The sequence below is a fragment of the Brachyhypopomus gauderio genome, chromosome 12 (genome assembly GCF_052324685.1).
Source record: "Brachyhypopomus gauderio isolate BG-103 chromosome 12, BGAUD_0.2, whole genome shotgun sequence".
Lineage (NCBI taxonomy): Eukaryota > Metazoa > Chordata > Actinopteri > Gymnotiformes > Hypopomidae > Brachyhypopomus > Brachyhypopomus gauderio.
The window spans coordinates 2047885-2075195 of record NC_135222.1 but is presented as its reverse complement, the minus strand read 5'-3'; the positions used below and the strand labels follow the sequence as shown (position 1 = coordinate 2075195).

Below are 27311 nucleotides of genomic sequence, written 5' to 3'. Positions count from 1 at the left end.
TTTTCTCTTCAAACTTCTCTTCAACATAAAACCGCACTTCGCCGCAAGTAACATTGTACACATAGTTTTCGAAAATTGTATATATGCTATTGCACTTCCAGGGTATGGAAATTGCACAGGCACGTAAACTAGTACATGAGTTGACAAATTTGCAAGTGTAGACGTGCGAAAGAAGGTCAACGTGTTGATCATTTCTGAACCAACCTCCATCTCATGAACCATCGCTAGGGAGGAAAATATCAAGGGCCGTAAAAATGACTTGAGTACACGAGATAGTTGGTCCACTCCCACATGTAGAAGGTTTGTAGCGCTCAGTGCGATTTCCACTCAGCGGTTGCTTAACGTCTATGAGGAGAAAAATAAAACATTTTCGGATTACATACTGAAAACAGGAAAATGAGCTGTTATACGGGAGAGAGATCTGGAAACTCAGAGGTATGTGTTCAAAGCTTAGTTCAGGACATTGTGGTGCGCAGTGGTCTCTTCATTCGTGTCTCTCCGGCCCTTTTCCCGGAATAGCGCCGCGACCAGTTCGTGGAGCTCCATGTGTTTTTTGTCCCAGACGAACAGTGGAATTCAAAGCTGAATAAAGTATCGGTTGAAGCCACAGACAGTTTCATATCAGCGGGCTTCATCAGGTGAGCAGGCAAAAGAAAAATGCACATCAAAGTTTCACACAGTTTGGCCCATTCGAGGCTTCCATTTTACACGATGTAACGTTGATGCTTACATTAGGCGAGAAGTAATGCCTACTGTCAGCTACCATGTTATGTTAACACATCGGTTGTGCTTCGTACTCCAGGGTGTGTCCACACATCACCCTGAAAGATGTCAGAGATGAGCTTGGGGCGTTACTTGGTCCTGATAAGGACACTGATGGATATTGTTTTTTAAAATGCGTTGGTAGATGTTTGGCATTGGTAAGTAGCCTTACTTGCTGTGATAGAAATAACAAAAGACACTTCCTGGACAAATAATTAAGATTGCAAATATCTACTAAATAAAACCTGGAGCTTAAGAGGTTATGTTAAGGCATATTATTTATTGTCTTAGTGTTATATTTAAATTAATAAAGCATTCATAGTTACAATAGTGAGGAAATAGAATGGTTGGTACTTAGAACAGGGTGATATGGATCAATGGGCCCTTCTTTTTAAACGGACACACAAAATGTATCTGATTTTTTTTTATTAGGTTAAATCAAAACAGGAGAAAGACTTAAAAGTCAAATTCTTTGCACCACCTTATGTAAGTATTTTGCCATAATTAGTATATTTGTGGATTTGGACCTGATCTGAAGTAATGAGGTTATTTCTCATTGCAATTTCTGTAATCCAGTCCCCTTACCCAGAGCTCTATCTGCTGCCTATGGAGGGAAATACCAGCCACCTTTGCTCCAGGTTCCTAAGCCCACACACAGTCATTTACAACACAGACTCTCAGAGAGGCTATCCTCCTTATGCACCTGGCCAGACAAAAGAGCCCACTAAATTTCCACTAATCAAACAAGGGCCACAGCAGTGTGTCCGAGACCAGAGTCTGGAGGATGAGGGCAGCTCAAGTTGCCTGGAGGAGAGGGAGGAAGACTCTCTGGGACGTGAGGATTCAGTGTGGCCCAATAACATGTGCAGGAGTGTCCAGGAGGAACTTGTGGTAAAACAGCATGGTGAGAGATCCAGGATAAAAGATCATTTTAGTAAAACATAACTGGGCATGGCCATGATTCCACATGACCTCCATTTAGGTACTTTTAGACTTTAGAAAGTATTTTGTTTTGGAAGGAAATTATACAATTATACAAATCCAGAAAGGTGTGTGAGTTTGACATTAATAACTTTTCTATAGTAGAAGCAAAAATGCAATGTGAACAATGTGAATAATTTAGTTGTTTTTTATACAGAAATACATATTAAACAGACTCCAACTAAAATAGAAAAAATGAACAAAAAGACTTACAAAAACTTTATCCGAGATTCAGGAGTACCAGAATCGCTGGAAGATCCTGACAATGGAACTGCTCTTACTCAGGAGAGGTAATACTTTATAAGGGGGGCTTGCCATGATAATCTGTTATGTTGTGTTCTAGGGGTACATATCCTGATATTTTAGAGAACATCTTATCATTTTCTACAATTTAGGAAATCCAAACAGTCTCAAACACTGAAAGCAACCATAAAGAAGTTAAGAAACCAGGTAAAACATTTCCATAATCCCCGAAGCAAAAATTCTATAACACATGTCTAAGCCGAGATCCTTCTGAATAGTGCTCAGAGCTCAGGAAGTCTTGTGCTTGTTAAAGTCTGGTCGTTGTAAAGACTCTGACCTTTAGTGTCAGGCTAAATTTCAGTGGTCAGTAGGGTTCCCTTCCTGTGAGCTGTGCAAAGAATGTTTATGAAAGGCTTTATTGCATAAGGCTCATTTGTCTTGACATCACAGTTCCCTGTGAGCGGTTCAGTGTCTCCTCCTGTGGGTGACTCGTCTCTGAGTGTTCCTTCTCTGGCTCTGCATATAGCAAACAACACACCTACACAACCAACTAACAGTAATCTACTACTCCTGTTTCACTCAAATTACAGTGCATGAACAGTTGCAGTTGGTTAGTAAAGAGTAATCTTTCTCTCCAGGGGATATGTTACTGAAGGAAATTAAGCTTGTTAAAGAGGAACGAAAACAACTAGAAAGGACAAGGCAAGAGCTTCTTAGGAAGGGAAAAGACCTTCTAGCTCTGAATAGACACCGTAGAAACCAAGGTATGCACTTAAATGCATCTTACACATGTTAATATTCAACTGTGAAACAAACTTGGGTATCACTTGTGTCTATTCCACGGGCCCCTTAGCGCGGGACAGATGGAAGAGAAAGTATTTTGATACCAAGAAGGCTGCTGCACCATTGGAAGAAACCCTGAAAAGTCTTCGACAGGAACTTGAGATGTTTTATGACAAACTGTTTCAACAACTGCAAGCCAGAGAGGGAAGAAACAGGCAAAGACGAGCAGGGAATCCATCGAGCACAAAGGTCAGCCTTTCACCTTCAGTGACTGAAAAAAATGTATTTTGCCTTCCAGCAGAGGGAGACAAACAGCTACTTTATGGTGCAGAGTAATACTAAACTGGGTATTGACAGTGTAGATAAAATAATAACTTAAACCCACGTTGAGTAATATATCATTATTATTCACAGAATGATCTTATAATCCAGATTATGACTGAGAGCTGTGAAATTGATAATCTGAAGAAAAACCTGGATGATGCCAAAATGAAACTTGCCACAGAAATGAAGGTATGCAGTAGTTCACTCACTATATGCTTCATTCATCATCACTGTAATTCATTAAGACCATTGTTACTCGCCCCAATACATTTAATTTTGTTCTTTATAGTTAAGAAAGCAGGCTGCCACAGAAATGCACACCCTGAAAGCAGAGTTACTGCAGAAGAAGTCTCAGTGCTCATCTACTGCGTCTCTTATAGCCTCCGCAGGCCTTGGTTTCCATCTTAGCACATGTAAGCCTCTGTAGTCCCTGCACTACAAGCAGTGATTTGCTGAAATGAAAATGGTTTGTACACAAATCATACAGAAATGTAGCTAAAGGTGTTTGTACAGAAATGTTTTATATTGGGCTAACTTTGTAACTGTATTGGTTAGTTTTATCTATGATTTTAGCTACTTTAGTAGCTGAAATGTCATTACCTTTATATATGCCTGAAACTGTTTCAAATGCAACTTTGTACAAACATAAAACACAAGAGTCCAGTTAGGCAGAAGAAAAACAAATGAAAATTTCACCCTCATGTAAGACTTAGTTGACTAGAAAAAGCTCTAAAAAAAAAAGCTCTAAAATCTAAAAAAATTATCCAGTTATTTCTGATTATTTTGTAACTGATATTTTAAGGTAAGGATAAGGTAAATGACTTGTGTGACTATGTTCATCTACTGTTTATCATTCAGTATATTTGTGTGATGTTGGGTATTTCTTTTATTCTTTTTTCTGTTCACAATAAAAAATAAGCCTTTTTACAAACAGTAGCTGGTTTTAAATTTCAGAATTAAATTTCATTTAAACTTTATTTAAACCAGAAGGGATAGTGTTATCTGTAAAAATGTCAATTACTATTACTGATGCAATAAAAAAGCAGTTAGATCTAACAATTACAACAAATGTCAAATCTCCACTCTTTTTAGACCTAAGACAGAGTTTTATATGGGGTAGCAGAAATAGCTATAGTCTCCTAGGAGACTGCAAAAGACACCGACTGTTGGTTCGGAGTGAGGGCATTCCACATGTCAGCACTTTGCTGCTTGGCAACAGGGTCATCACTGTAGTCAAGGAGATTTCCATTCCACATGCCAATTCCCCGTAAACTCTGCTGTCCCACGTAAGCGGCCTTCAGTGAGATGCTCTCTGGATCATCATACCACACTTGATGGATCTTGCCCTCGTTGTCCTGTAAGGTTTAATGGAGAAATGGCTTGTAAATGCTGCCGGTCTCCCTAATTTCAGAGTGGCATTAATGGTGTTTAAAATATTGTTGCAATAGACCTTGTAATTGTAATAGGGAGCCAGCTGGATCTCATCCCATAGCCTGCCAGACATGGAGCGGTTGACCTGTCTCATCATAGTGCTATAAGGGATCTGTCTTCCTGATGCATCACTGCAAGGAGCCCCTCTGAAAGGCACTTCACGGATCGTACAGACCCCCTGCTATGACACAGCAATAAATTGTGATTTAAAACCTTGAGTCACTCATTTTGCGTAATGTAACCACTGGAATTTTCTGGTTTCAGAACTTGAGTTAACAAATAATTTGAAATCATGTAATGACAACATTACTGAACAGCTAATATTTCCTTACATAATGTGAATTTGGAGGGCTGGATTGCAGCACAGTTTGGTAACTTACACTAAACACCAAAATGCACTACAGTACCAACTCCTGGTTCAAAGAATGAACAGGATCGGAAATGTTCTGTTCTATGTGCTTGAAAACCATATTTGGTTGTGTATCTGTTACTTCAGTCAAATTACCAAAAGCCTTGGAAGGAAACCTGCCCTATGTCAGTCGAAACAAGCCAGACACAGTTCAAAACTAATGCAAACAACTGGTGTACCAACGAATGTTGACACAGTTCATGAGCATAAGCACATGCTGACATGCGGCATTTATGGCTTGGGTTATGATGTTATGCTGAGTAAATCAAAATGTTAAAACCAATAAAAGTTTAAAAACCCTGCAATGATTAAGGAAGAACACAGGAACACCACTGCAGTTTTTCGTTTGATACCTGTGAGAAGTTTAGGCACTGGTAGTCATAACCATACCATGGAACTCCCATCACAAGTTTCTTTGGGTCTACTTTAATCCCAATGTATTGATCATATGCTGCAAGACAAATGCATGTCTTTGTTATTCCTGTATAACACATATAGCACATTTTTTCCAGAAACACGCTTTTATTATTACCTGCCAGCGTCTGATTGAAGGGTGCATTTGCCATGGCGATGCAGTCCCCCCAGATCTGACTTTGTTCATCATACGACATTACAAAGAGCAGGTCGCAAGAGTCTGCAATTGCAGTGTAGTCATAGCAACGCTTATCAATACACTTAGGTGACCAAGCCACATCAAAGGATACCTAGATGTTACATAAGTAAGACAAAAGATCAGCAGCAGAAATGATAGCCAATGTTCAGGGAACCTTACAGGGCTTTTAGTACTCTATTCAGTGTTCTACCTGAGAGCCTGGAATTTCTTTATGGAACATGTCTGTTGTCTCCTTCACAAGTGACGTTAAAGCGTAGTATTCAGGGGAGGACTCTTCTACAGCCTGTTCAATGTCAATGTTTATGCCATCCATAAACTGCCTCTTTGCTAAAATGAGTTGCTCCTTGATCCAAGCCATCCTTTTGTCTTCATTCACCATATCTGGGAGTGGTACATCACCTGTGAAGGAACGTCCATACCTTTTGGTTTTAAAAAGGTTACCTTCTGTAGTATACAGATGTTTTAGATGGTGTTTATAAAAAAAAAACAATACGTCTACCTTTCAAAACAAGACGCGCTCCTTGTGAATGAGCATAACACAGAAGCTCTGCGTCAAACTTTCCGAAGGCAGCAACCGTTGTCACCCTGGACCAGTCATAAAATTTCCAGGACTTTCCACCAACATCAAATACAAAAACCTGCAGGGAGTTGAGATTATCTCATGGGAATATGAGACAAGCATTTGACATACTTCAATTTGCTTTTGCATAAACTAAGAACTTCAGTTTGTCTACAACCTGCCTATTTTAAATGCTATATCCAGAACAATGCCATTCCTCTGGTTCAATGGTTTTAATATATTCAAAATTGGGCAACACGGTGGCTTGGTGGTTAACACGTTTGCCTCTCAGCACTGGGGTCTTGGGTTCAAGTCCCTATCTGAGTGGAGTTTCCATGTTCTCCCCGTGTCTGCGTGGGTTTCCTCCCACAGTCCAAAGACATGGAGGTTAGGTAAATTGGTCCTCCCTGAGTGTGTCTGTGTGTCTTCATGTTCAATAAAAGCAGTGGTCTGAGTGTGTGTGCATGAATGTGTTTGTATGCCCAGTGGTGGATGGTGCTCTGTCACTAGGGTCTGTCCTCTCTCCCCTTCCTGCACCCCATTCAGTCCCCCAGGGGGCTGTGGATCCATGTAGAGAGCAGAGGTGTCAATTCCAGGTTCAGAAAGTAAAAGTCCTCACCAGGATTTTGCTCAAGCTTGCTAGATTTTCGAATTAGTGCAGTCCAGGTAAACTAACACTACTGAGATAAAAAAAAAATCAAATGTTATTTTTAAAATTCCACAGTGTTACTGAGAGATAACAAAGTAACTCCCATCAAGTGTTAAATGTTTTAACTAATTTAACTCGAGTGTGGAGCTATATAAACCCTCAAAAAGTGTTAAAATGAACTCTGTGGGAGTTCATTCAACTCCTGTGTACGTTCGTGTGGTTTACATAGTCATTTATCGGGTTATTTACTTCTCTTCGCTGCGGCACTGACACAATTTACCACTGATAGATTAATGCATTTCATGCAAGAGAAATCATGCAACGCACTCTAAAATTATTACATGAAAACTCGAATACTCACCTCGAAGTCTCGCTCGTGCTGAATTGGCTGACACAGCTCCTCGCGCGCGCATGGACAAGTTGACGATGATTCGCTTACTGACAGGCTCAAAACAAACAGGAGACTAGACAGCCACATTGTTTTAGGAAACTGAAATAGCAAAAATTAACTTAATCATATCAAGATCACGAGACAACCGGTGTACTTCCTCAGTATGGAGTGCGTGAGGGACAATTTGCTGTGTGAAACGCGCACATAATTGTTTTTCATCTTTGAAACGTTACCTACAACAAATAGGCAGCTCACCCTCCAATTTCAAGACCTTTTTTTAATTTGACAATTACATTTATAACGTAATACAGTGGTACCTCGAGATACGAGTTTAATCCGTTCCAGACCCGTGCTCGTATCTCGAACTGCTCGGTTCTGGAAGCAATACTTTAAATTGTAAAGTATTGTAATTGGTTCCGGTCCTTAAAAAAGTCTACTACTAGAGCCTTTCTTTGGAGCCATAATGCAAAAAAACGTTTGTAGTATTGAAATACTGTACTGTATACACCGTACGTAGGCTATACATACTATGAAACCTGGTCAAGTTCGTTTCACGTTCGCATATTCGGAATTCTTTCTTCAATACCTTTAAGTTAAAAGTACCAAAATATGCAAATTCTTATTTCTGGCACCCAAGACAAACATCTACAACTTTGTTTACATCAGGAATATATGTATTTTAAAACATGTTATTTTAAATATACTCCTGTCACCGCTGCACGGTCTAAGGCACCGTCTACAAATGACCTTAACACGGAAGTGGAGGTCGTAAAGGCCCCAGAGCACTGCGCACTGTTTTTTGCAATAATTTCAATAGCTTTTAAACGGTCCATCTAAGACCACCAAAGAAGTTGGATTACATAAAGTTAATCTTTAATAACAACCTACAACTAAAAGATGGGTATTTATACCTTGCATCAATGTGTGGTGGTCAGTTTTTGTCAAATATTTCAATAGCTTTTAAATGGGCCATCATAATTCCACAAAACAAGGTTGTTGATTAGGATGCACTTAACTATAACTTGTTTTATGCTCTTATGATGGACATTTTAAAAGCTATTTAAACATTTGACAAAATGTGCACTTAATATTTATACAACTTGTTTTTATCTTATGAAGAATCGTTAAAAAAATTATTTAAATCTTTGCAGAAAAAAAGAGTGCGCAGTGCTCCGGGGCCTTTACGACCACCACTTTTGTCCATGTTGTCATTTGTAGATGGTAATAATAGTACATTTAAAACATGTCTAATTCCGAATACGCGAACATGAAACCAACTTAACCACAGTTACAAGGAAGAGAAAACATCAGTCATGTTGGACGACAGAGATCCTAAATAACAGCTGACCTGATGTGAGTGCTTATTAGTTTATATTATGGCACCTAGAAAAAGTTATTGGTGCCTGATTTTTTCATTTTAGGACCTACTGGCTCCTTGAGTAATTTTTAGTATGTAGCCCAGCATGAGAACCATCTTGTTGCCATGGTAACCACCAATTGTTTACCCTTTTAATTTGTTATAACATTTGTACTGTATAAAACTGGGTCGCGACTTAATGACAATGAGAAAAAGTGGGTCCCGGGCTGAGACCAGTTGAGAACCCCTGCTCTATGGTACCTTGTTGCCTCCAGGCAACACATACTACTTTATCATTGTAGCCCTCTGTTGCCACAGAGGGGGTGGTGTTTGTGATTATACTGAGTTTGTGGGTGTGGTTCTCACCTGTTAAGCTCCAGTTGTTACTAGTTAACTTAACTTTACCCGATCTAACTCTGACTCATACCAACCATATACCCATAGAGTGGACACAGACAGTTTTACTAGCAGAATGTATTTTAATTATATATTAATTATATAAATATATTTTAGCTATAAAGGAAAATAAATACCAAAACACAATTCCAAATGTAGATATCAAATTAACAAAATGATTTAGCTTTAGAATCTGTTATAGTACTCAAATTCTGTGAATAACAAAATATTCTGCTAGTTAGATAACTGCGATGCAGTTTAAAATCTGTAAGACTTCTAGAACCAGCTCTAACCAGATTAATGGTTTCACTTAAATATAACAGTGTATAGAAAATACAACACAACAGAATCTAAGTCTAGTACTTATCTATAAATTTAGTGTGACCGGTCACCCTTCAATAACTCTTAACGCTTTTGTAAAAGCTGGCATAAAAATAATAAAATAATAAAATGGTGCAGGCCTGTTGAAGTGCAGTATGTAACGAATCCTTGGCTTTATATTCGGACGGTACACGAATCAGTGCTTAGGTGTAGTGCGCTCACAAACTCGGGCTCCCGCCATCTTGGAATGCAGTGGAGATTGTAATGGTGGCTGAGGAACTCCGAGCATTCCGGTAACTCGGAGCGCTATCGGGTGGTGTTTTCGTCCCGCGGAGGCAAGACTGAGGAACTCTGGGTGTTCCGGTGACCCAGGGCGCTATCAGCTAGCGGCTCGTCTCACTCGGCTGACAAACGTGCAGTCTACCGTTCAACACACTCGCCGATGAACGGCGAAATAGCTAGCACTAACGGTTAGCAGAATGCTAATATTGCTGAAACTTCAATTAACCGTATAAACACGGCAGGGTGACTCTACTGCTCCTCAAAACCTAACTGGTAGCAGTTAACTCGTTTAAACAGACAAATAACTAAAACTCGGACACAAAATGATATTTGGGTCACGAAAAAACCATATAAAATCTCGGTGTGTCTCTCTTCCCTCAATCTCACTCTGACTCCGACTAACGGACTCCGCTCGCGCTTCAGTGTGAGTGCCCTGGCCCCTCCCCACTCTGATTAGAGAAAAGGGTTGATAGATGGTCTCTTTCCCAATTACTGTTCATAGCTCTGGCAGTAAAGTTAGTATTGCGAGCAAATGGGATTCCTCTACACTTCACTCTACACTGGCATAATAACTGAGTTAGTTAGCTACACCCTATCAGCTTAAAAGTCTCACAAATTAGAACATATTTTAACAAAACATATTTCAATAAATGTTTACTCTAGAAATGTTAGACTAGGGTTACTGGTTTAACCCTGGGCTACATCATGTTGAAAGAAAATTAGGCATGCTATATACTTCTCTGTCCACCTTAAGAACTATATGACCCTATATTAACCAATGAAAATGCTAAAAATTGGTCACATCACATGCTCTACAGGTGACCATTTTGCTTCCTTTTTCAGCACATACACACAAGTCACATGGCACCATTTCTTTCTCTCAGAAAAGTGTGTTTTTCAGCTATTTCCATCCAATTTTACATCTTTAAAAAATCTAAACATTATTTATTGGTAAGTGAAGATGTATTTTCAAGCATTTTACATTAGATGTAATCAAATATATCTCATAAAAATACAAAAAAGTGCATGTTGCCCTGAGGCAACACTGTACTATAATGAAATCACGTGTGCACAAATTCTAACTCAAAACAGCTGCAACAATTAGTGTAGGAGTGCATGCAATATTTTTACATTATCTATATAAATTTTATGTATTTTCCAGGAAATTGTTTATCTATTACATTTAGAAGAATTTGTAATTCACGTAGTATAGATTTGTACATTTGAATAGAGGAGATGAATTTTCTATGGCAAGTCTAAAAGATGTAGGCTACAGTACAGGTGGCAATGCCAGTTGACAGTGAGGATGAGGTATCATATAGTGATGAGGAAGATGAGTTGATAGGTGCAAACCAGCACAGGGAGAGTGAGAGTGATGATGATGATGATGGTAATGAAAATTACCAACTGAAACGATGCCAAAAGCATCTGCAGCATGGCCAGCAGTACCAGTGTGTTTTGATCAGACAGGACACTGGCCTGTTTGGGTGGAACACAAAGAGATATGAAAATACCCAGTTTGCTCAGGAATTATAAAGGTTTACTGCTCATCATGTGCTACCTACCTGTGTGGAGAGGAATTGCTTCCTCAAGTTTTACAAACAGTGATGTGTCAAACAGAGGAAGGAGATGGTGATGTTCATGTGGGTACTTGTATGTTTATGCGGATGGTCTTGTATGTGTATGGGCATGCTTGTGAATGTAATGACAAGGAAGGTATTGGTGTTATTTACTGTTTTGAATTCTAAAAAATCTAATGGATTGGATATTGATTTGTATTTCATAAATGGATATGATTACTTAGAAAAAGAATTGTTCCGCAATGGTACAATGTTGCCTGAGAGCAACGGCTGAATACATAAACTTACTTATTGTGAAATCTGAAATCTATTATGCTTAAAAAATGAATAAAATCTTTTTATTTAAGTATTTGGCAAAAGAAATATACAATTTGAAGAAATATTCTTAGTTTTTTCTGTATGAAAACATTAAATGTTTAATTTTGTACCTTATGGTACAATGTTGCCTTGAGGCAACAACCTTAAAAATAAGAAATAAATTTTAAAATAATGAAAATGTATATTGATTTTGTTAAAGTGTCCAATTTTAAGCAAGAAAAACATTACAAATATTTTTTTGCAACTGATATCCTAATGTGTACCATAGAGGGTTAAGGACAGGCTGCACAGGGCCTCCTGCTCTTGACTGGGAAATGTCTGGTGAGAAGCAAATTAAATAAAAGTTGGAATCAATTGTTAATATCCCTCAACTTTTAACTTTCATGGCATTCAGCAACAGTAAGTGAATGAGTGCATAATTCACTGAAATTTAAAGACCATTTACAGAATGAAAAGCATACCATCAGGTCCTACTGGAGCAGAACAATCATTTGACGTCTGCACAGGATTCTGTGCACCACACTGGAAGACGTCTGAAAGCAGCAAATGACAAATTATTTAACATAAGCTTAGTGTCACAATACACATGCAAGCAGTTATTACTTTCCGAGAGAGCCTCTTACCATCAGATCCTATAGGATCTGCACTGATTGGTGACTCTGGTGGCTCAGTAGAATGGGGAGTTAAGTCATCAACTTCACTCTGCTTGTCCTTATCAGAAAGAGTCCTGTCCCAGTTTATGGCTAAAATACAAATATATGTCACAAACTATTCAGCAGAAACCATGCTGTCTACAAGACCACATTATTATTTATTTAAAACTGAAGGAAAGACTTGAAAGCTTAAAATATAAAGTGAGTCGTTGTACATGTGGTGATATACAAACCAATAAAAATTAAAGACATTACATTAAAGTTATGGTAAATCTTATCACTATGAGGTGTAAGAATTCAGTAAAGTTATGTGCCATTTCACAATATCAGACACTTCATACATTACATTAACAGTTGTTGCTCTCCTTAAATGATTTATGACCTGATGAGAGACTGGAGGTGTCGCCCTTGGCTTGCTCACTGGGGGCTAGGACTCGGCACTTGTAAAGCTGCTTTGTGACAACAACTGTTGTAAAAAGCGCTATATAAATAAAATTTGATTGATTGATTGAGGTGCCCTGCTCCCGACCAGCCTCTGGTCTACAGTCTTCTGCTGCTCTCTCTCTGCTCTGTTTCAGCGTCTGGCTGACTCAATCTTTTGGCCAAAAACTGCTGAATTCCTGTCTGACACTGACCCTTTCTTTTCATATTCTCTATCATTGCCAAACATTATATAACACTCTAATGTAATTTACAAAGAAGAACATGAATTTGCATTACATTTATTAGCGAAAGGCCCCAGCACTGCCCTGCCCATGACCACCAGAGGGCGCTCGCGATCTACGTCACGTAGACGTAATCAGCGAAGATGACATTCAGCTGTCTTGCTCCCTTCTTAGGGAGGCTCGCTGCAGCGTCTCTTCGCTGAGTTGTTTGTTTTTCTCGAGCGGTCAGCCGGTAACGTCTTGGTACACTCCTCGTTGTATTTTGCCTCCTCGCCTCTCGTCTCTGTTGCTGTTTTTTCAAGTGTTTTAACTTCTTGAAATTTACCCTTTTGGGTCCTTCTCAAGTTTCCCCCCCGCTGTTTTCTTCTCTTGTTTCTCTTTCAGGTTGTTTTGGGAAGTTTTTATTTTTTTGCCATCTAGATTGGTGAGCCGGTTCTTCCCCCAGCGGTTTTTGTTTCCCTTTTGTGAACCTAACTCGCGTTGATTTAATTCCGCGTTTCTTTTGTTTATGGTTTTGCATTTCTTTTATTACGTACATTGCGTTGAGCTCTTCTGCGTTTCTTTAGTTTTGCGTGCTGTGTTTTCGTAGGCTACTTACCTCACGTTGAGTTTATTCCACGTCATTATTTTGTTTCTTTTCTGTTGGTGGTTTCCTTTGTGCTTTCTTCACGAAGACATTTTCCTTTTGTATCTTTTCCCACGAGCGTTTTGGCGGTGGTCTCTGTTTTTTGTTTTGTTTTGGCACTTGGGTTTAATACAACCCTACTCGGTGTATGCGCGTTCTCGTGTCCCAGCATAACAGTACAACTCAGCCTAAAACATGAACCCAGCTACACCACAAGACATAGCGGATCTGAGTGCTGCCGTAATGCAGCAGGGTCAGGTGTTGAGCAGTCATGAAGAAATACTACAACACATATTGACTCAGTTACAGTTACAGAGCCTGACCGTGCCACTCAAGCCACTGCACAGCCTGTTGTTCTTGTCGTTGCTCCTGTGGCCCAGGCACTGGTAGAACCTGCCCTGCCTGCGCCAAAGCATTACTCCGGAGATCCGGAGGAGTGCTGAGGCTTTTTGCTGCAATGTTCGCTTATTTTAAAACAGCAGCCATCGCGCTTCCCCACTGAGAGAGCCAAAGTAGCCTACGTGCTGGCTCTCCTCTCTGGGAAGGCATTGTCATGGGCAACCCGTGTGTGGGAGAACCAGACTGAGCTATGTGTGTCCTATGAACGTTTCTCCGAGGCCATGCGGCAGGCATTCCATCATCCTGCCTCCGAGGGGGTGGTTTGGTCGCCTGTTACGGTTACGCCAAGGCAAGCGATCAGTAGCTGACTGGCTGACTGAAATGGGGATCCGCAGCCCTGTTGGCAGTTTACCAGGAAGGGCTTAACGACACCCTGAAGGACGAATTGGCCGTTTGCGAACCCCCAGACAGTCTTACATTTACGGCATTTGGCTTTGGCAGACGCCCTTATCCAGAGCGAGTTACATTTTTATCAAATTTTTTAATACAAGTGAGGAATTGAGGGTTAGGGCCTTGCTCAGGGGCACCTCAGTCATGGCCTCAGGTCTGGGAATCGACCCTCCGGTCACAAGACCAGTTCCCTAACCACCAGGCCATGACTGCCCACTGCCCACAGTCTTGACGCATGCATTGACCTCACGGTCAGACTGGACAACAGGCTACGAGAGCGTACACAGCAGCACCGATCCCAAACCACCAGTGTTGCGCATACAGCCAAAGTCTGTTCTTTCGCTGTGGGTAGTGAGACCAGGGAGGAGAACAAAGAACAGCCAATGCAGATAGGCCAGGCCCATCTCGACCAGAGGTGGAAAGTAACTAATTACATTTACTCACATTACTGTAACTGAGTACTTTTTATGAGTAATTTGTAATTTTCTGAGTAATTTTTGAAATATGTAATTTTTACTTTTACTTGAGTACATTTTGCCCCAAGTAGTTTTACTTCACTACATTTGAACGCCCTCACATTACTGAGTACAAAAATATTGATGGTGAAAAATTAAATGCGGGCAGAAATTTAAACTTCTGAGTCCCAGAACTGAAGGCCAATTGCATGGCCTTGCCTTGCACGCACCCTTTCCATTGTCTCATAATCAGGTCGTAATCTGGTGCACTTTTTTTCCAAAAGGATGAGATTGTTCTATTTTTAAATCTTCTATCTATCAGATTCTGTGGGATCCTGTGGACATTTTATTGTGAATAGTGGGATCTGGTGGGCACTGTATTTTGAATAGTTGGATCCTGTGAGCACTTACTTTTAAATTGTGGGATCCTATGAGCATTTTTTAATTTTTGATGTGGGATCCTGTGGGCATTTTATTGTGAGTAGTGGAAATCTGTTGCATTTTAGTTTGATTTGTGGCATCTTGTGGGCACTTAATTTTGTGTGCATTTTGTTTTTTGAATAATTTGTAATTTAAATTTCTTTATCCTTATCATAGTGTTGTCCATTGGACAATAGGACTGAAAATTGTTTGCACAATTCCTTGTCCTTGTGCTGTGAGGAAGTATGTTCCTGAGCCCAGCTGATCTTTTTGCAAGTGTGGATGTGCACGTAAATACACTTTGAAATTGATTAAAACAACTTGTGCTGAATTTGGTTCACTAAGTAACTTTTACTCAAATTACATTTTAAATGAAGTAATTTTGTACTTTTACTCGAGTAAATTTTGAGATGGGTAATTTTACTTTTACTCTGAATAGATTTTAGGCAAAGTAATGATACTTTTACTCAATTACAATTTTTCAGTACTCTTTTCACCTCTGATCTCGACCCACAAGAAAGGCAGTCGCGCATGCTTGAAGGCCGGTGTCTGTATTGTGGCAAGGAGGGACACAAACGCATGGTATGCCCGGACCTACAGGGAAAAGCACAGGTCCGCTGGTAGAAGGGAGGCCTCCAGCGGGCCTTTCGGGTTCTCCCCATACCAACGGTTTGACACTTCACACTACCCTGTCGTGGCGGGGATCTACCAGGCATAGGCACCTCGCGTTTGTTGATTCAGGAGCGGCAGGGAACTTTATCGACGCTGCTTTAGTCGAAGCGCTCGGTGTGCCTTTGGTCCCGCTGAGCACGCCTCTTGCTGTGGCCGTGGTGAACGGCAGGTAGCTGTCCTCAGGGGGGGTCGCTGACCAGACTATCCCATTCGTATTGTCTATAGGGGGGCACACCGAGCACATAGCCCTCTACGTCATTAAGGCCCCCAAAACGCTGTTGATCCTTGGCCTTCCCTGGCTCCAACGCCACAACCCTGAGATTGACTGGCTCCATCTGACCGTCAGTCAATGGGGCCCTATGTGTCGGAGCTCCTGTCTCTGCCCGAAGCTATTGACCTACGTCGGGTTCCCTCCGAGTACCATAACCTCCAAGAGGTGTACCCGAGCGTAAGCCCATGGAGCAATATATTCAGGAGTCCCTGGCTGCTGGTCTCATCCAGCCTTCCACCTCCCCTGCGGGGGCCGGTTTCTTCTTTGTTGGGAAGAAAGACGGTGGGTTAAGGCCATGCATTGACTACCGGGGCCTCAATAAAATCACGGTTAAAGACCGTCACCCACTGCCCCTTATGGCGACCGCATTCGAGTCCCCACAACAAGCCGCGGTCTTCACCAAGCTAGACCTGCGGAGTGCGTACAATCTGGTTTGTGTGAGAGAGAGGGACGAGTGGAAGACCGCTTTTATCACCCCATCAGGACACTACGAGTACCTGGTCATGCCGTTCGGGCTCATGAACGCCCCCGCAGTCTTTCAAAGGTTCATAAATGAGTTCAAGTTTCCCCCCCACTGTTTTCTCCTCTTGTTTCTCTTTCAGATCTTGGGAAGTTTTTATTTTTTCGCCGTCTATATTGGTGAGCCGGTTCTTCCCCTGGCGGTTTTTGTTTTCCTTTTGTGAACCTAACTCGCGTTGATTTAATTCCGCGTTTCTTTTGTTTCATGGTTTTGCATTTCTTTTATTACGTACATCGCGTTGAGCTCTTCCGCGTTTCTTTAGATTTGCGTGCTGTGTTTTCGTAGGCTACTTACCTCACGTTGAGTTTATTCCGTGTCATTATTTTGTTTCTTTTCTGTTGGTGGTTTTCCTTCGTGCTTCCTTCACGAAGACTTTTTCCTTTGTATCTTTTCTCGTGATCGTTTTGGCGGTGGTCTCTGTTTTTTGTTTTGTTTTGTGATTTTGGTGTTTGGGTTTAATACAACCCTACGTGGTGTATGCGCGTTCGCGTACCGCCGCATAAGACCACATGGTTTATGCGCGTTCGCGTGTCTCTGCATAACATAAACAGAAGTAGGGCCTCAGTTACACTAGTAACACTACTGTTACTAATGTTAGCTTTGCTTCTTAATTTAATGTTTATCAGTCTTGAACAGGGATTTATGACTTACCAACCAACTCCTCAAAAGTGCCACGGTTGTGGATAGAAAAACTTTCTCCGCGGGATCGTGCAAATCTTCTGTAAGCTTTGTTCACACTGGACATTCTGGTTTGGCGCCACTAGTGTTTGGGTATGGAATTGCATCCACCTATAATCTGATGATCATCGCTCTCAGATTTCAGCTGGGGCCAATGTCCCTGTAGCCCCACCCCTAGAACCGCCACTGAGTCACAGTACCTTTGGTGTAGATGGTGAGCCTCAGGTAGGAGCTAGCATCAGCACATCCTTTTGCGGCAATGGCACATCCAACCCCGGCATCAGTACATCCACCGGCAAGCCAGACTATCTCGTAGGTGTTTGCATGCAATCGTCTTAGGTAGAAGCATGCAAAAAGATAGACAATACAGGTTGAGTGTGTGGACATAAATTTAAACCACCACTGATTTAAATGTACATAGCTCACGTGTCAGTGATTAGCATGTTGCTCCGGCAGGCTAATCTATAGTAGCATAACTAAAGGGAGGGGTTTGGAGGTGACCACAGTAATGAGGGCTCACTGAAACATTGCTTTCTAGTCAAGACATTGTCACAACTAGAGTGATGCCATAACACAGCTGGATGACCGCCTCAACATCTCAGACTACCAGAAATCTCAACGTCTGGGGCCCCCCTGAGCCACACACCTTACAAGGGGAATATTAACTGAAGGCTTGATTAAATAGGTGGGTCTTAAGTCTAGATTTAAAGATTGGAACTGTGTCAGAATCTCGGCTTGGAGCTGGAAGGCTGTTCTATAATTGAGGGGCTTTAAATGAGAAAGCTCTGCCTCTGGCTGTAGTCTTACAAATTTTTGGAACTAAGAGAAATCCTGCATTTTGGGAGTGCAAAAGGCGAGATGGGTTGTAGTAAGCAATGAGTTCACTCAGATATTGTGGGGCAAGACCATTTAACGCTTTATAGGTTAACAGAAGAATTTTTAATTCAATTCGATAAGCCAGTGTAATGGCACAAAGCCAGTGTAATGCCACGAGAGTGGGACTAATATGATAAAATTTTCTAGCTTTAGTTAGGACTCTAGCTGCAGCATTTTGTGCAAGTTGTATCTTCTTTATGGACTGTTTAGAAACAGTTTCTGTTTTATCAGAAATTATTCAGTTACTGATAAAGCTAACTTGTCATTTCCATTTCGTTACAAAAACAAAATGTCTATATGTCTCCATCATTTTGAGTGTCAGTAAAGGAATTATCAGCAATTCGTCCATGTGTGCAAGAGGAGCTTTTGAAACTTTGACAAATTATAGAAACGTACTTATCAGGCAATGGTTATAAGAAATATCCAAAATTATAAAATTACATACAGCACAACCAAAACTACATCCATAACATCAGTGACTGATTAAGGACAAATATCAAAATGGTAGCAAAAAGGCTAAAGGGTATTCTGAAGGAGCTGGAAATTAAGGTAATGATGAATATTCTTGAGACAAATGTGAGGGCATCTATCCATGGGCCAAAATTGGGTCACTCGACCCCCAAGCACTCCAGCAAATTGACACCAGACACCAGAGGCAAAATTGTAGATCTCCACAAGGCTGGAAAGGGCTACTGGGCAATTATCAAGCAGCTTGGTGAAAAAAGATCAACTGTTGGAGCAATTATTAGGAATTGAAAGAAGCTAAACATGACTGTCAATCTCCCTCGGACTGGAGCTCCATGGAAGATCTCACCTCGTGGTGTAGCAGTGATCCTAAGAAAGGTGAGGAATCAGCCCAGAACTACTCAAGAGGAGCTAGTCAATGACCTGAAGAGAGCTGGTTTTCAAGGTTACTGTGGGTAATACACAAAGACAACAAATCAAATCAGCACATGTCCAGGCCCGTCTTACGTTTGTCCATGACCATTTGGTTGATCCAGAGAAAGTTCTGTGGTCAGATGAGACCTAAATAGGACTTGTTAAAAGCAGAAAAATAAGTGTATTGATGGTCAGTGGCGGACTGAGAAATTTGGGGGCTCAAGGCGAATTTTGCTATGGGGCCCATCAACATTAATATGCGAGAAATAAATCAGCTAATCAGGGGGCCCATACAGTGGGCTGCAGTGGGAGGGGCCCAAGGCAGTTGCCTAGCCATGCCTCTATGCAAAGACGCCTCTGTTGATGGTGTATTAATAAAGAGTTGGGTTAGGATTTATTCCGGTAGCCATAGCTTAGATACCAAGCTAGCATATATTTTATTTAATGGCGGTTCATTTTCAAGTTTCCCACTATAATTACAAGAGGTGGTATTTGTAACTTATATATTTGCAACAAATCTTATATACAAGTCAACCATTCAGTCACATAACCATTTGTTGTGAAGTGCATTTCCAAGTGCTTTAGCCAAAATTCTAGCACTTTCAAGGATTTCAAGCACCTGGATGAACCCTGAAAAAGGATAAAGAAGCTTGTTCCCAAGCTCCTCTATCTTTTTTTGTCTTCAACTGAATGCCTCTTGAAGGGGTTTGTAAGGATAAACCAGAATTTTCCTTCATTTTAAAGAAATTGTGTCAACTTTAAATGTAAACTGTTCAACTAGTCAGCTAATGAACTGTCTGAATGCTAATGGAAATCATAGAGGATAATCCAATTACATAAGAGTCAAAATAATATGTACAGGCTATATTGATGTACAGCTCTCTGCAGGGGCAGACTGGGGAGAAAAAGTGGCCCGGGAGTTCCTGACAGACTGGCCCACTATATATATTAGTGGTGGGACTTTAACGCTTTAATTTTTCGATTAATTAATTACAGGGAAATGAACGAACTAAAAATATTAATGCATTTTAACGCATTTAACGCATGAGACACTTTTGCACCGTGGAATGTTTCTCAGTGCACGAGTTCCAGGCATACAGATTATATGGACGCACAATAAGATGAGCATGATGGAGATGACTGAAGAGGCTACGCTGGTGGATGGGAAATTTAAATATAAGAAACTTCCAGATGGAAGTACAAACACAAATAGTGTTATTTGCACTTTATGTAGGAAGGAGTTCGCTTATCACAGGAGCACTTCCACCCTTCGTTACCACCTCAATGCAAAACATGTTGGGGCTAACGCGCAGGTCAGTAATGATAACTTAGCTGCTAAATGTATTCCTAGTACGAGCAGTGTCGCCAGTCAACACTCGACCACATGTCGGGGTTCAAATTAAGAAACAAAATGTCAAAGTCCACGTCAGACAAATTGACCAATTCACTGGCGAGATGGATTGCTGTGGACTGTAGACCGCTCTCTGTGGTCGAAGGCTTAAGTAAGACGCGGCAAGTTTAGACATAAGTTCATGCGAGGTGGGCGGAGTCACGTGCTACGGTCACTCGCGAAAGTATAATCCAGGCTGTACAAGAAGTTCTGCAAATTGCGTCAGCTGATGCAAGTTACGAACTTCTGTCCAGAAAGACAATGGCTCTGTTCGAAATAACCTACTACATACTGGACTCAGTATATACTGGATACTGCATACTGGTCCTCGTAGTAGTATGCAGTACAGTTTCCTGTATGCAACAAAAGCAAAGCATATTACGGGGTCACGTGAATGTAGTGTTGCATGATGGGATGCAGTACACCACGAAGATAGCTCTGTTCGCGTACTGGAATATTTTGGGGAAGTAGTAGGTCATCCGGGTATGTTTCGCGTACTGGAAAATTTCATTTTGGTCACATACTGCATACGGCATACTGATTTGGGGCTTGATCAGAACGCCAGTAGTATGTAGTAGCAGAGGTGGGACCAAGTCAGTGTTTTGCAAGTCTCAAGTAAGTCCAAGTCTTTATACCTCAAGTCCCAAGTCAAGTCTCAAGCAAAGACACTCAAGTCAAGTCAAGTCTCGAGTCAAGACAGGCAATAGTCAAGTCAAGTCCCAAGTCTGAAACTTGGAATTTCAAGTCCTTTCGAGTCTTTTTTTTTTTTTTACTAATGTTGCAGGTATATTTTAAATTTTAAATGTAAATAATAGACATGCGTTCTTTTTTAAATCTGTATTCTCCTCAAATCTTGATAAAACATGTGCAACTGAAAACACGAAGTATAAAAAAAAATAAAAATTACACCTCTTTATTGCACAGTTCAATTTGTTAAACTTAGCTGCAAAAATATTCATACTTTAAACTACAATTTTCCAGAAATAAATATTCTGTGAAAAAGTCATAAGTAGAACTCCATGTTCAAATAAAAAGTGCTGATATTTTCACAGTACAATATAAAGAACCATAACAGCATTTTCCCTCTCTTCTCTTATCTGGTTTCTTGGAGAACATGTGTGAGTGACACAAGACAAACAAATATAAGAACTGAACAATTAACAGGAATCTGCAACTTTAGACATTTCAGTAAACTATTCTGCATTGCATTTGCTGGCCAAAAGTCTGTATGTCATTTGTGCACGATGAATGATGTCCCCATAGCTGAAAACTCGCTCCACTTTTGTCAATATATTTTTTTCTCGACGTAGATGTTCAAATACACAATCCATGCTGAGATAGAACTGGATATTATGATGGTGACAGAGAGAGGCTCTCTTCCCCGAGTTCAGATACAGAACCCAGGGTTGCCAACTCTCACGCATTGAGCGTGAGACACACGCATTTGACCGTCTTCACACGCTCTCACGCCACACATCCGATTTCTCACGCCGGAAAAAAATCTAGTTTATTTACCTCTGATCCACATCTATGATTCAATGAGTTACTAGTTCGCTCTGGCACCAACCACTGGCGATCGATCGATCGCGATATAATACTTAATTTGTGTCCATTTTACACCCCGCCCGGTAAAAATTTACGTTCGCCAACCCCCCTTTTGATTGGTTGTGCTGCAGCTCATGCACACACACACGTACAGAGTGTGGAAAAGCAGAGGACTGGTCTGCGTCAGAAGGACGGAAATGAAATTAATGGGGCGCACTTTATAAATATTAATATGCGTTTTAAAATTTAGATTTGGGGTAAAAAAAAAATCAAGTCTTTGCAAGTAAAGGTTCAAGTCCAATTCAAGTCCCAAGTTATTGGTGTAAAAGTCCAAGTCAAGTCTAAGTCTCTGAATATTTTTTCAAGTCAAGTCAAAAGTCTTAATATTAATGACTCGAGTCTGACTCGAGTCCAAGTCATGTGACTCGAGTCCCCACCTCTGTGTAGTAGACTATTTAGAACAGAACCAGTGTTGAAGCAAATCCAGCAGCTCTTTGATGAGGAAAGGGAAGTAAAACAGGTTATAGTGAAAAGCGCCACAAATGTGTCTCTGACTGGGATCACTGGACCTCTGTTAGCAACAATAATTATCTTGGTGTGACAGCTCATATTATAGATGATGAATGGATGATCCAGTCATTTGCTTTGAGCATGCAGAAGACCACTTCCAGTGGTGGACAGTAACTAAGTAAATGTAATTCGTTGCTGTACTTAAGTAACGGTTCCATGTATCTGTACTTTACTCAAGTACTTTTATTTGGTAAGACTTTATACTTTTACTTCACTACATTTCAAAGCAAAACTTTTTACTTTTCACTTCATTACATTTACAGAAACATCTAGTTCCTTTTTCATTTTTAAATCAACACTTAATAAAATACCGAAAGGTTAAAGTGTACCGTGTCACAGACTATAACCCATCAGCGCTCAGTAAGAGATTAAGATTTGTACCCTAAATGGCTGTGGATCTGACATGGCTGCAACAGATGGCTTCCCCCAACACCCCTGGCCTTATTTAGCCCAATTGTTTGAATTCCTCGAAAAGAAAAATGATTCGTATTCCTCCTCTGCATTCCGAAGAACACATCGCTGTCCAGGGGCGGATCTACCGGGGTGGCATGGGGTGGCAAGTGCCACCCTAAAAGGAAGCCTTGCCACCCCTGCTGCCACCCCAGTTGGCAGCAACAAATTAAAAGAAAAGTTATGGCCATTTGACATTTACGAGCGCAAATCTCCAATGTCCGACGGCAGTGAACACGGCAAAAGATTACGTCAGACCGGCAAGAGACTGATTGGTCTGGAGAAGAAAAAAAAAACCCGCAAAGAGGCGGAGCCAGGAGGAAAGAAGACACGGGAGAAAAGAGGTAAAAACTGATTGCTATATATATTAAAAAATGAAATTACAGTGAAAGCACATTGTCATTGTTAGTATTGTTGCGATGCTGATTTTGAGATGATATAAATCAGGTTAAATAACGTTATTTCGCTATACATGTCAAGTTATCTGGGTCTGACGTTAGTTGTGTGTAAAGTAGGTTAAGCTAATACTAGGTATGCTGACGAACCAACGTTCGATGCGAAAAATTCTGGCTCAGTAATGTGTTCCAAACTACGTTGTACTTTTGTAAGGGTGTCATATAACATCACTCCTCACCGCCTAGCAGGTGTATGTTTTTTCCTGAATAATACTGTGACTTCGTTAAGCACAACCCAGCCAATCATCAGGCACTATTTATAGTCAACTCTGAGGCGATTTCAGGTCGGGAGACCAGCGAGAAGATACTTTGTTGTTTTCAAGCGGTCTGTTTTCTTCATCAACGCTCCGGACACCATCGAAATATATGTGGACCTAAAAATACAGCTTTTATCTCAATACTGACCAAATTTAATCGAAATCCGTGCAGGCGAAAGTATTTTACTAGACCGCGGAAAATAAGTAGTCATGATTGACATTGGTGTATCGAACGTCACGGTAGCTAGCAACTTTAGGCTAAAAGCGGCGTCTCGGTTTAACTCGTTCCCACAGTGTTTTCTTGAAATCGGTACTGATACCAGTGTTGTGTAGTTTAATCTAATTGTTTTCTGATATAACTTGTTGTTAAATGGTAATATAGTTAACATCACTTCGAATTAGATTATGATTAATTATTAATTATGATTAATTCGAATTAGATTATGTGAATTTCAGTCACACGACTTCTATTGTAATTATTAATGTATTATATTTTAATGTGATACATGATATTATAAATATCATAACTTTATCAATTCTAAACCAATTTTCAAAATCCAGGTATCATTTTAAAGGTATATTTTAGCTCTGTCTAGATATGTGATTCTTTTAAATCTTGGGGATGTTTGAAAATTTTGTCATCATACCTACTAATACTGATTCAATGTCTGTCAAAAACATTATAAAGTTTCTTGGGAATCTTACAGAAATGAAGAGGAAAGGTAATATTCATAGTTTTTTCTCACCAAAGAGAAAGGCGCCAGAAACAGAAACTGAAAAACAGAGCAAGGTAAACGAAGATGAGGTGGAAGGAGAGAGAGAAGAGAAGGATAAGGTGGAAGGAGTGAGAGAAGAGAAGGATAAGGTGGAAGGAGTGAGAGAAGAGAAGGATAAGGTGGAAGGAGTGAGAGAAGAGAAGGATAAGGTGAAAGGAGAGAGAGAAGAGAAGGATAAGGTGAAAGGAGAGAGAGAAGAGAAGGATAAGGTGGAAGGAGAGAGAGAAGAGAAGGAAAAAGTGGAAGGAGAGAGAAAGGGGCAACAAAAATGTGACAACGATAGAATACAAGGCCAAGGCGACCAGGGACAGGAGGAAGAACACCACAGCGGTGAAGATATGGAGAAGGGAGAGCATCACCAATATGAGGAGGGAGAAAGAGAGAGACAAGATAACATGCAGGGCTCAGACTGTGAAGGGGAAAGAAGAATGCCTGAGAAATCACCAATGGTCTCCAGTCGAGCTGGTCCACATGGTATGGAAAGTGTTGCTGCATATTATACTAAATTACATATAAATAAGAACAAAACAGACATTTCGCTATAAGGTGCATTTAAAATATGTTGCTTAGATTTCTTCTAATAAATATATTCATGTTTGCATAAATATGAATAATTGAGAAAAGTTGGGAACAGAGATATATTTTAGCTCTATTGCTCAGTTTAAATTCCAAAATTAAACAAACTAACCTAAAAATACTCTCCCAGGTTAAAATGTTAGTGTCTTAACATTGTTTTGTGGTTATAACTAATCCATGACAGTTACAAATTGGTGTTGTTTTACTATTTGTTATATTGTATAATTAGTTCAGATGTAATGGAGTTACTCTCCTCCATCTTCTAGATATATCCAAGTCCAGGTATGAGGTGCCAGTTCAGCCAGTGCGAGAGAGTTTCCCCAAGATTGTCCAGGGAGGTGCCAGGAGAAGCTTCCGCAGTGATTGGTATAAATCTCATCCCTGGGTAGAATACTCACAATCTAAAGATGCAGCTTACTGTTTTGCTTGTAGACATTTTTCTCTCCCCGATGCTCCAAGGACTGTTTTCACCTCTTTAGAGGGTTATCGTAACTGGAAAAAGGCTACAATGAAAGATAGTGGTTTCTGTTCTCATGCCAGATCTGAAAGCCATGTAAATGCAATGTTTGCATGGACAGAGAACAAGAAAATTATGGATAAAAATACCTCAATGTTTGGGTTAATGGATGAACAAAAAAAGAAGCAGGTGGCTGAAAACCAATACTACATTAAAGCATTAGCAGAAATTTTAGTTCTAACAGCCACAGAAAACATAGCACAGCGGGGCCACAGGGAGTCTCCCAACTCAGAAAAAAAGGGTGTTTTTCTGTCTATGTTAGACTTGCTGGGTAACCATAACCCCATCATTAAAAAAAGACTTGAACAACAAGTTAAAAATGCAAAATACACCAGTAAAACAATACAGAATGAAATACTTGAGTGCTTGGCTACAATGGTCAAAGAAGAAATCATCCAGGAAGTTAAAACAAGCAAGCAGTTTTCAGTTATTGTTGATGAAACTAAAGATGTTCAGAAAAAAGAGCAAATATCATTTGTTTTGAGATATTTTTACAACGGTGGACTATGCTAAGGCTGTTGAACTTATTGAAGCGCTTAAAGAGACACTTGTCCAGTACCGTAGTCAAACCTCTTTTGAGGAAATGTGGAGTGAAACACTGGATTTATGTCAACGAAGTAACATTGATACAACTCGAAAATTAAAGAGGCCAAGACAGACAACAAAGGTGCTTCAGGATACTGTCATTCACTCCACCTTAGGACAGCATGTAGCTCCAGATAGTAAACACACTTTTTGTGTCTCTGTGTACTATCCAGTTATGGATAACATGATTGGAGAAATAGGAAGAAGATTTTCTAACACAAATTGTAATATTATGCAGGGTGTACAGGCACTAAATCCATCAAGTCCAACTTTTTTGAGAGAGGAGGCTGTTCTGTTATTGGCTGAAGCTTATCATTCAAATATTGAGGATCTCAAACATGAGTTACATCAGACAAGGAGAGTACTAGACAGAAAAAAGGGGGACAAGGAGAGTCCTACAACTCTAATGGAGTTTACTCAGTTTTTGGACCCATACCAGGATGTTTTTTATGAGTTGTTCAGGTTGTGTAAAATAGCAGTTGTTTTACCTGTGAGCAGTGCATCATGTGAACGAAGCTTTTCATCTCTTAGGCTCATAAAGACTTATTTGTGGTCTACTATGACAGAAAAGAGACTATCGAGTTTGGCTGTACTCAGCATTGAATCAAAACGCACAAAAGCATTAGACCTAGATAAATTTGTGAAGCGTTTTGCTGAGCAACATGCAAATCGCCGCATTCAGCTCTTATAGTGTTGTTGTTATTGTACTTGTTCTGATGTTTTTTTGTTTTAATGTCTCTTCTTTTGTATATAAATCTGTTCAAGCTATCAAGGGACAATTGGGGAGAATGTGTGTTCTGAGTAAACAATAAAAGCGATGTTCAGTACCTTGTTTGAGTGTAATGACCCTTTTATTTCCAATGTATTTATGCACACCTTACTACATAGATACATAGATTTCCTTGGGTACGTTTTTTATTTACATAGTTTCTTGTACAAATGCTGCCTACAATGCTGCCACTTTGACATAGTCAAAAACTGTTTGCTTTTTCTCTCGTACATACTATTTCTTATTAAACTGTGATAACTGATTAAATTCAGTATGTATACATCTGCCATATGTTGCCACCCCTCAAAAATCCCTGCCACCCTCTCGCCACCCCGTAAATATTTTTCTAGATCCGCCCCTGTCGCTGTCATCATTTATGAACTCGCCATCAAACTTGAAAAAACACATCGAAGTAAGTTCGCCATTAGATGAGTACTACCAACAGGGTGGTTTATATACCCCGGTTAATTATATCACATCGAAATACACTACATTAACAGATGCTTTTATCCAAAGCAG

General features: G+C 40.2%; 3 protein-coding genes across 5 annotated transcripts; 2 read left to right on the top strand and 1 right to left on the bottom strand.

Moving 5' to 3' along the window:
• Positions 1-116: 116 nt before the first annotated feature.
• On the top strand, positions 117-3520 carry spata1 (spermatogenesis associated 1). Of its 3 annotated transcripts, none has more exons than XM_077024335.1 (12): positions 117-435; positions 520-638; positions 803-920; positions 1195-1248; positions 1339-1666; positions 1901-2033; positions 2139-2193; positions 2437-2542; positions 2625-2750; positions 2840-3018; positions 3202-3282; positions 3383-3520. In XM_077024335.1, exons 1-12 carry the CDS (start codon positions 397-399, stop codon positions 3518-3520), a joined length of 1476 nt encoding a protein of 491 aa, XP_076880450.1. In that variant the 5' UTR covers positions 117-396. The 3 variants fall into 3 exon arrangements, with proteins under 3 accessions (XP_076880450.1, XP_076880449.1, XP_076880451.1); XM_077024334.1 differs by having other exon boundaries at positions 120-435; positions 3184-3282; XM_077024336.1 differs by having other exon boundaries at positions 122-435; positions 1979-2033; positions 3184-3282.
• Positions 2882-7897, bottom strand: ctbs (chitobiase, di-N-acetyl-). Its single transcript, XM_077024337.1, has 8 exons — positions 7463-7897; positions 7116-7244; positions 6046-6184; positions 5737-5945; positions 5466-5637; positions 5287-5384; positions 4544-4705; positions 2882-4448 (listed from the first exon to the last, which is right to left on the bottom strand). The coding sequence occupies exons 2-8, from the start codon at positions 7230-7232 to the stop codon at positions 4233-4235; spliced, it is 1113 nt and encodes a 370-aa protein (XP_076880452.1). The 5' UTR covers positions 7233-7244; positions 7463-7897; the 3' UTR covers positions 2882-4232.
• A 15316-nt stretch (positions 7898-23213) lies between these two features.
• Positions 23214-26626, top strand: LOC143528408 (uncharacterized). Its single transcript, XM_077024123.1, has 3 exons — positions 23214-24819; positions 25188-25306; positions 26555-26626. Exons 1-3 carry the CDS (start codon positions 24192-24194, stop codon positions 26624-26626), a joined length of 819 nt encoding a protein of 272 aa, XP_076880238.1. The 5' UTR covers positions 23214-24191.
• The last annotated feature ends 685 nt before the right edge of the window (positions 26627-27311 follow it).

What these genes read in the sequence shown, in the direction of transcription:
- spata1 (XM_077024334.1), top strand. Translation starts at nt 397, where the DNA reads ATGAGCTGTTATACGGGAGAGAGATCTGGAAACTCAGAG. An exon ending in TAGACACCGTAGAAACCAAG is followed by an intron (nt 2,751 to 2,839) that starts GTATGCACTTAA and finishes CGGGCCCCTTAG; the next exon opens with CGCGGGACAGATGGAAGAGA. An exon ending in GGAATCCATCGAGCACAAAG is followed by an intron (nt 3,019 to 3,183) that starts GTCAGCCTTTCA and finishes TATTATTCACAG; the next exon opens with AATGATCTTATAATCCAGAT.
- ctbs (XM_077024337.1), bottom strand. Translation starts at nt 7,232, where the DNA reads ATGTGGCTGTCTAGTCTCCTGTTTGTTTTGAGCCTGTCAGTAAGCGAA. An exon ending in AGCACGAGCGAGACTTCGAG is followed by an intron (nt 6,185 to 7,115) that starts GTGAGTATTCGA and finishes AACTCCCTGCAG; the next exon opens with GTTTTTGTATTTGATGTTGG. An exon ending in AAGAAATTCCAGGCTCTCAG is followed by an intron (nt 5,638 to 5,736) that starts GTAGAACACTGA and finishes TGTAACATCTAG; the next exon opens with GTATCCTTTGATGTGGCTTG.
- LOC143528408 (XM_077024123.1), top strand. Translation starts at nt 24,192, where the DNA reads ATGTTTGAAAATTTTGTCATCATACCTACTAATACTGATTCAATGTCT. An exon ending in CAGTCGAGCTGGTCCACATG is followed by an intron (nt 24,820 to 25,187) that starts GTATGGAAAGTG and finishes TCCATCTTCTAG; the next exon opens with ATATATCCAAGTCCAGGTAT. An exon ending in GGTATAAATCTCATCCCTGG is followed by an intron (nt 25,307 to 26,554) that starts GTAGAATACTCA and finishes TTCATCTCTTAG; the next exon opens with GCTCATAAAGACTTATTTGT.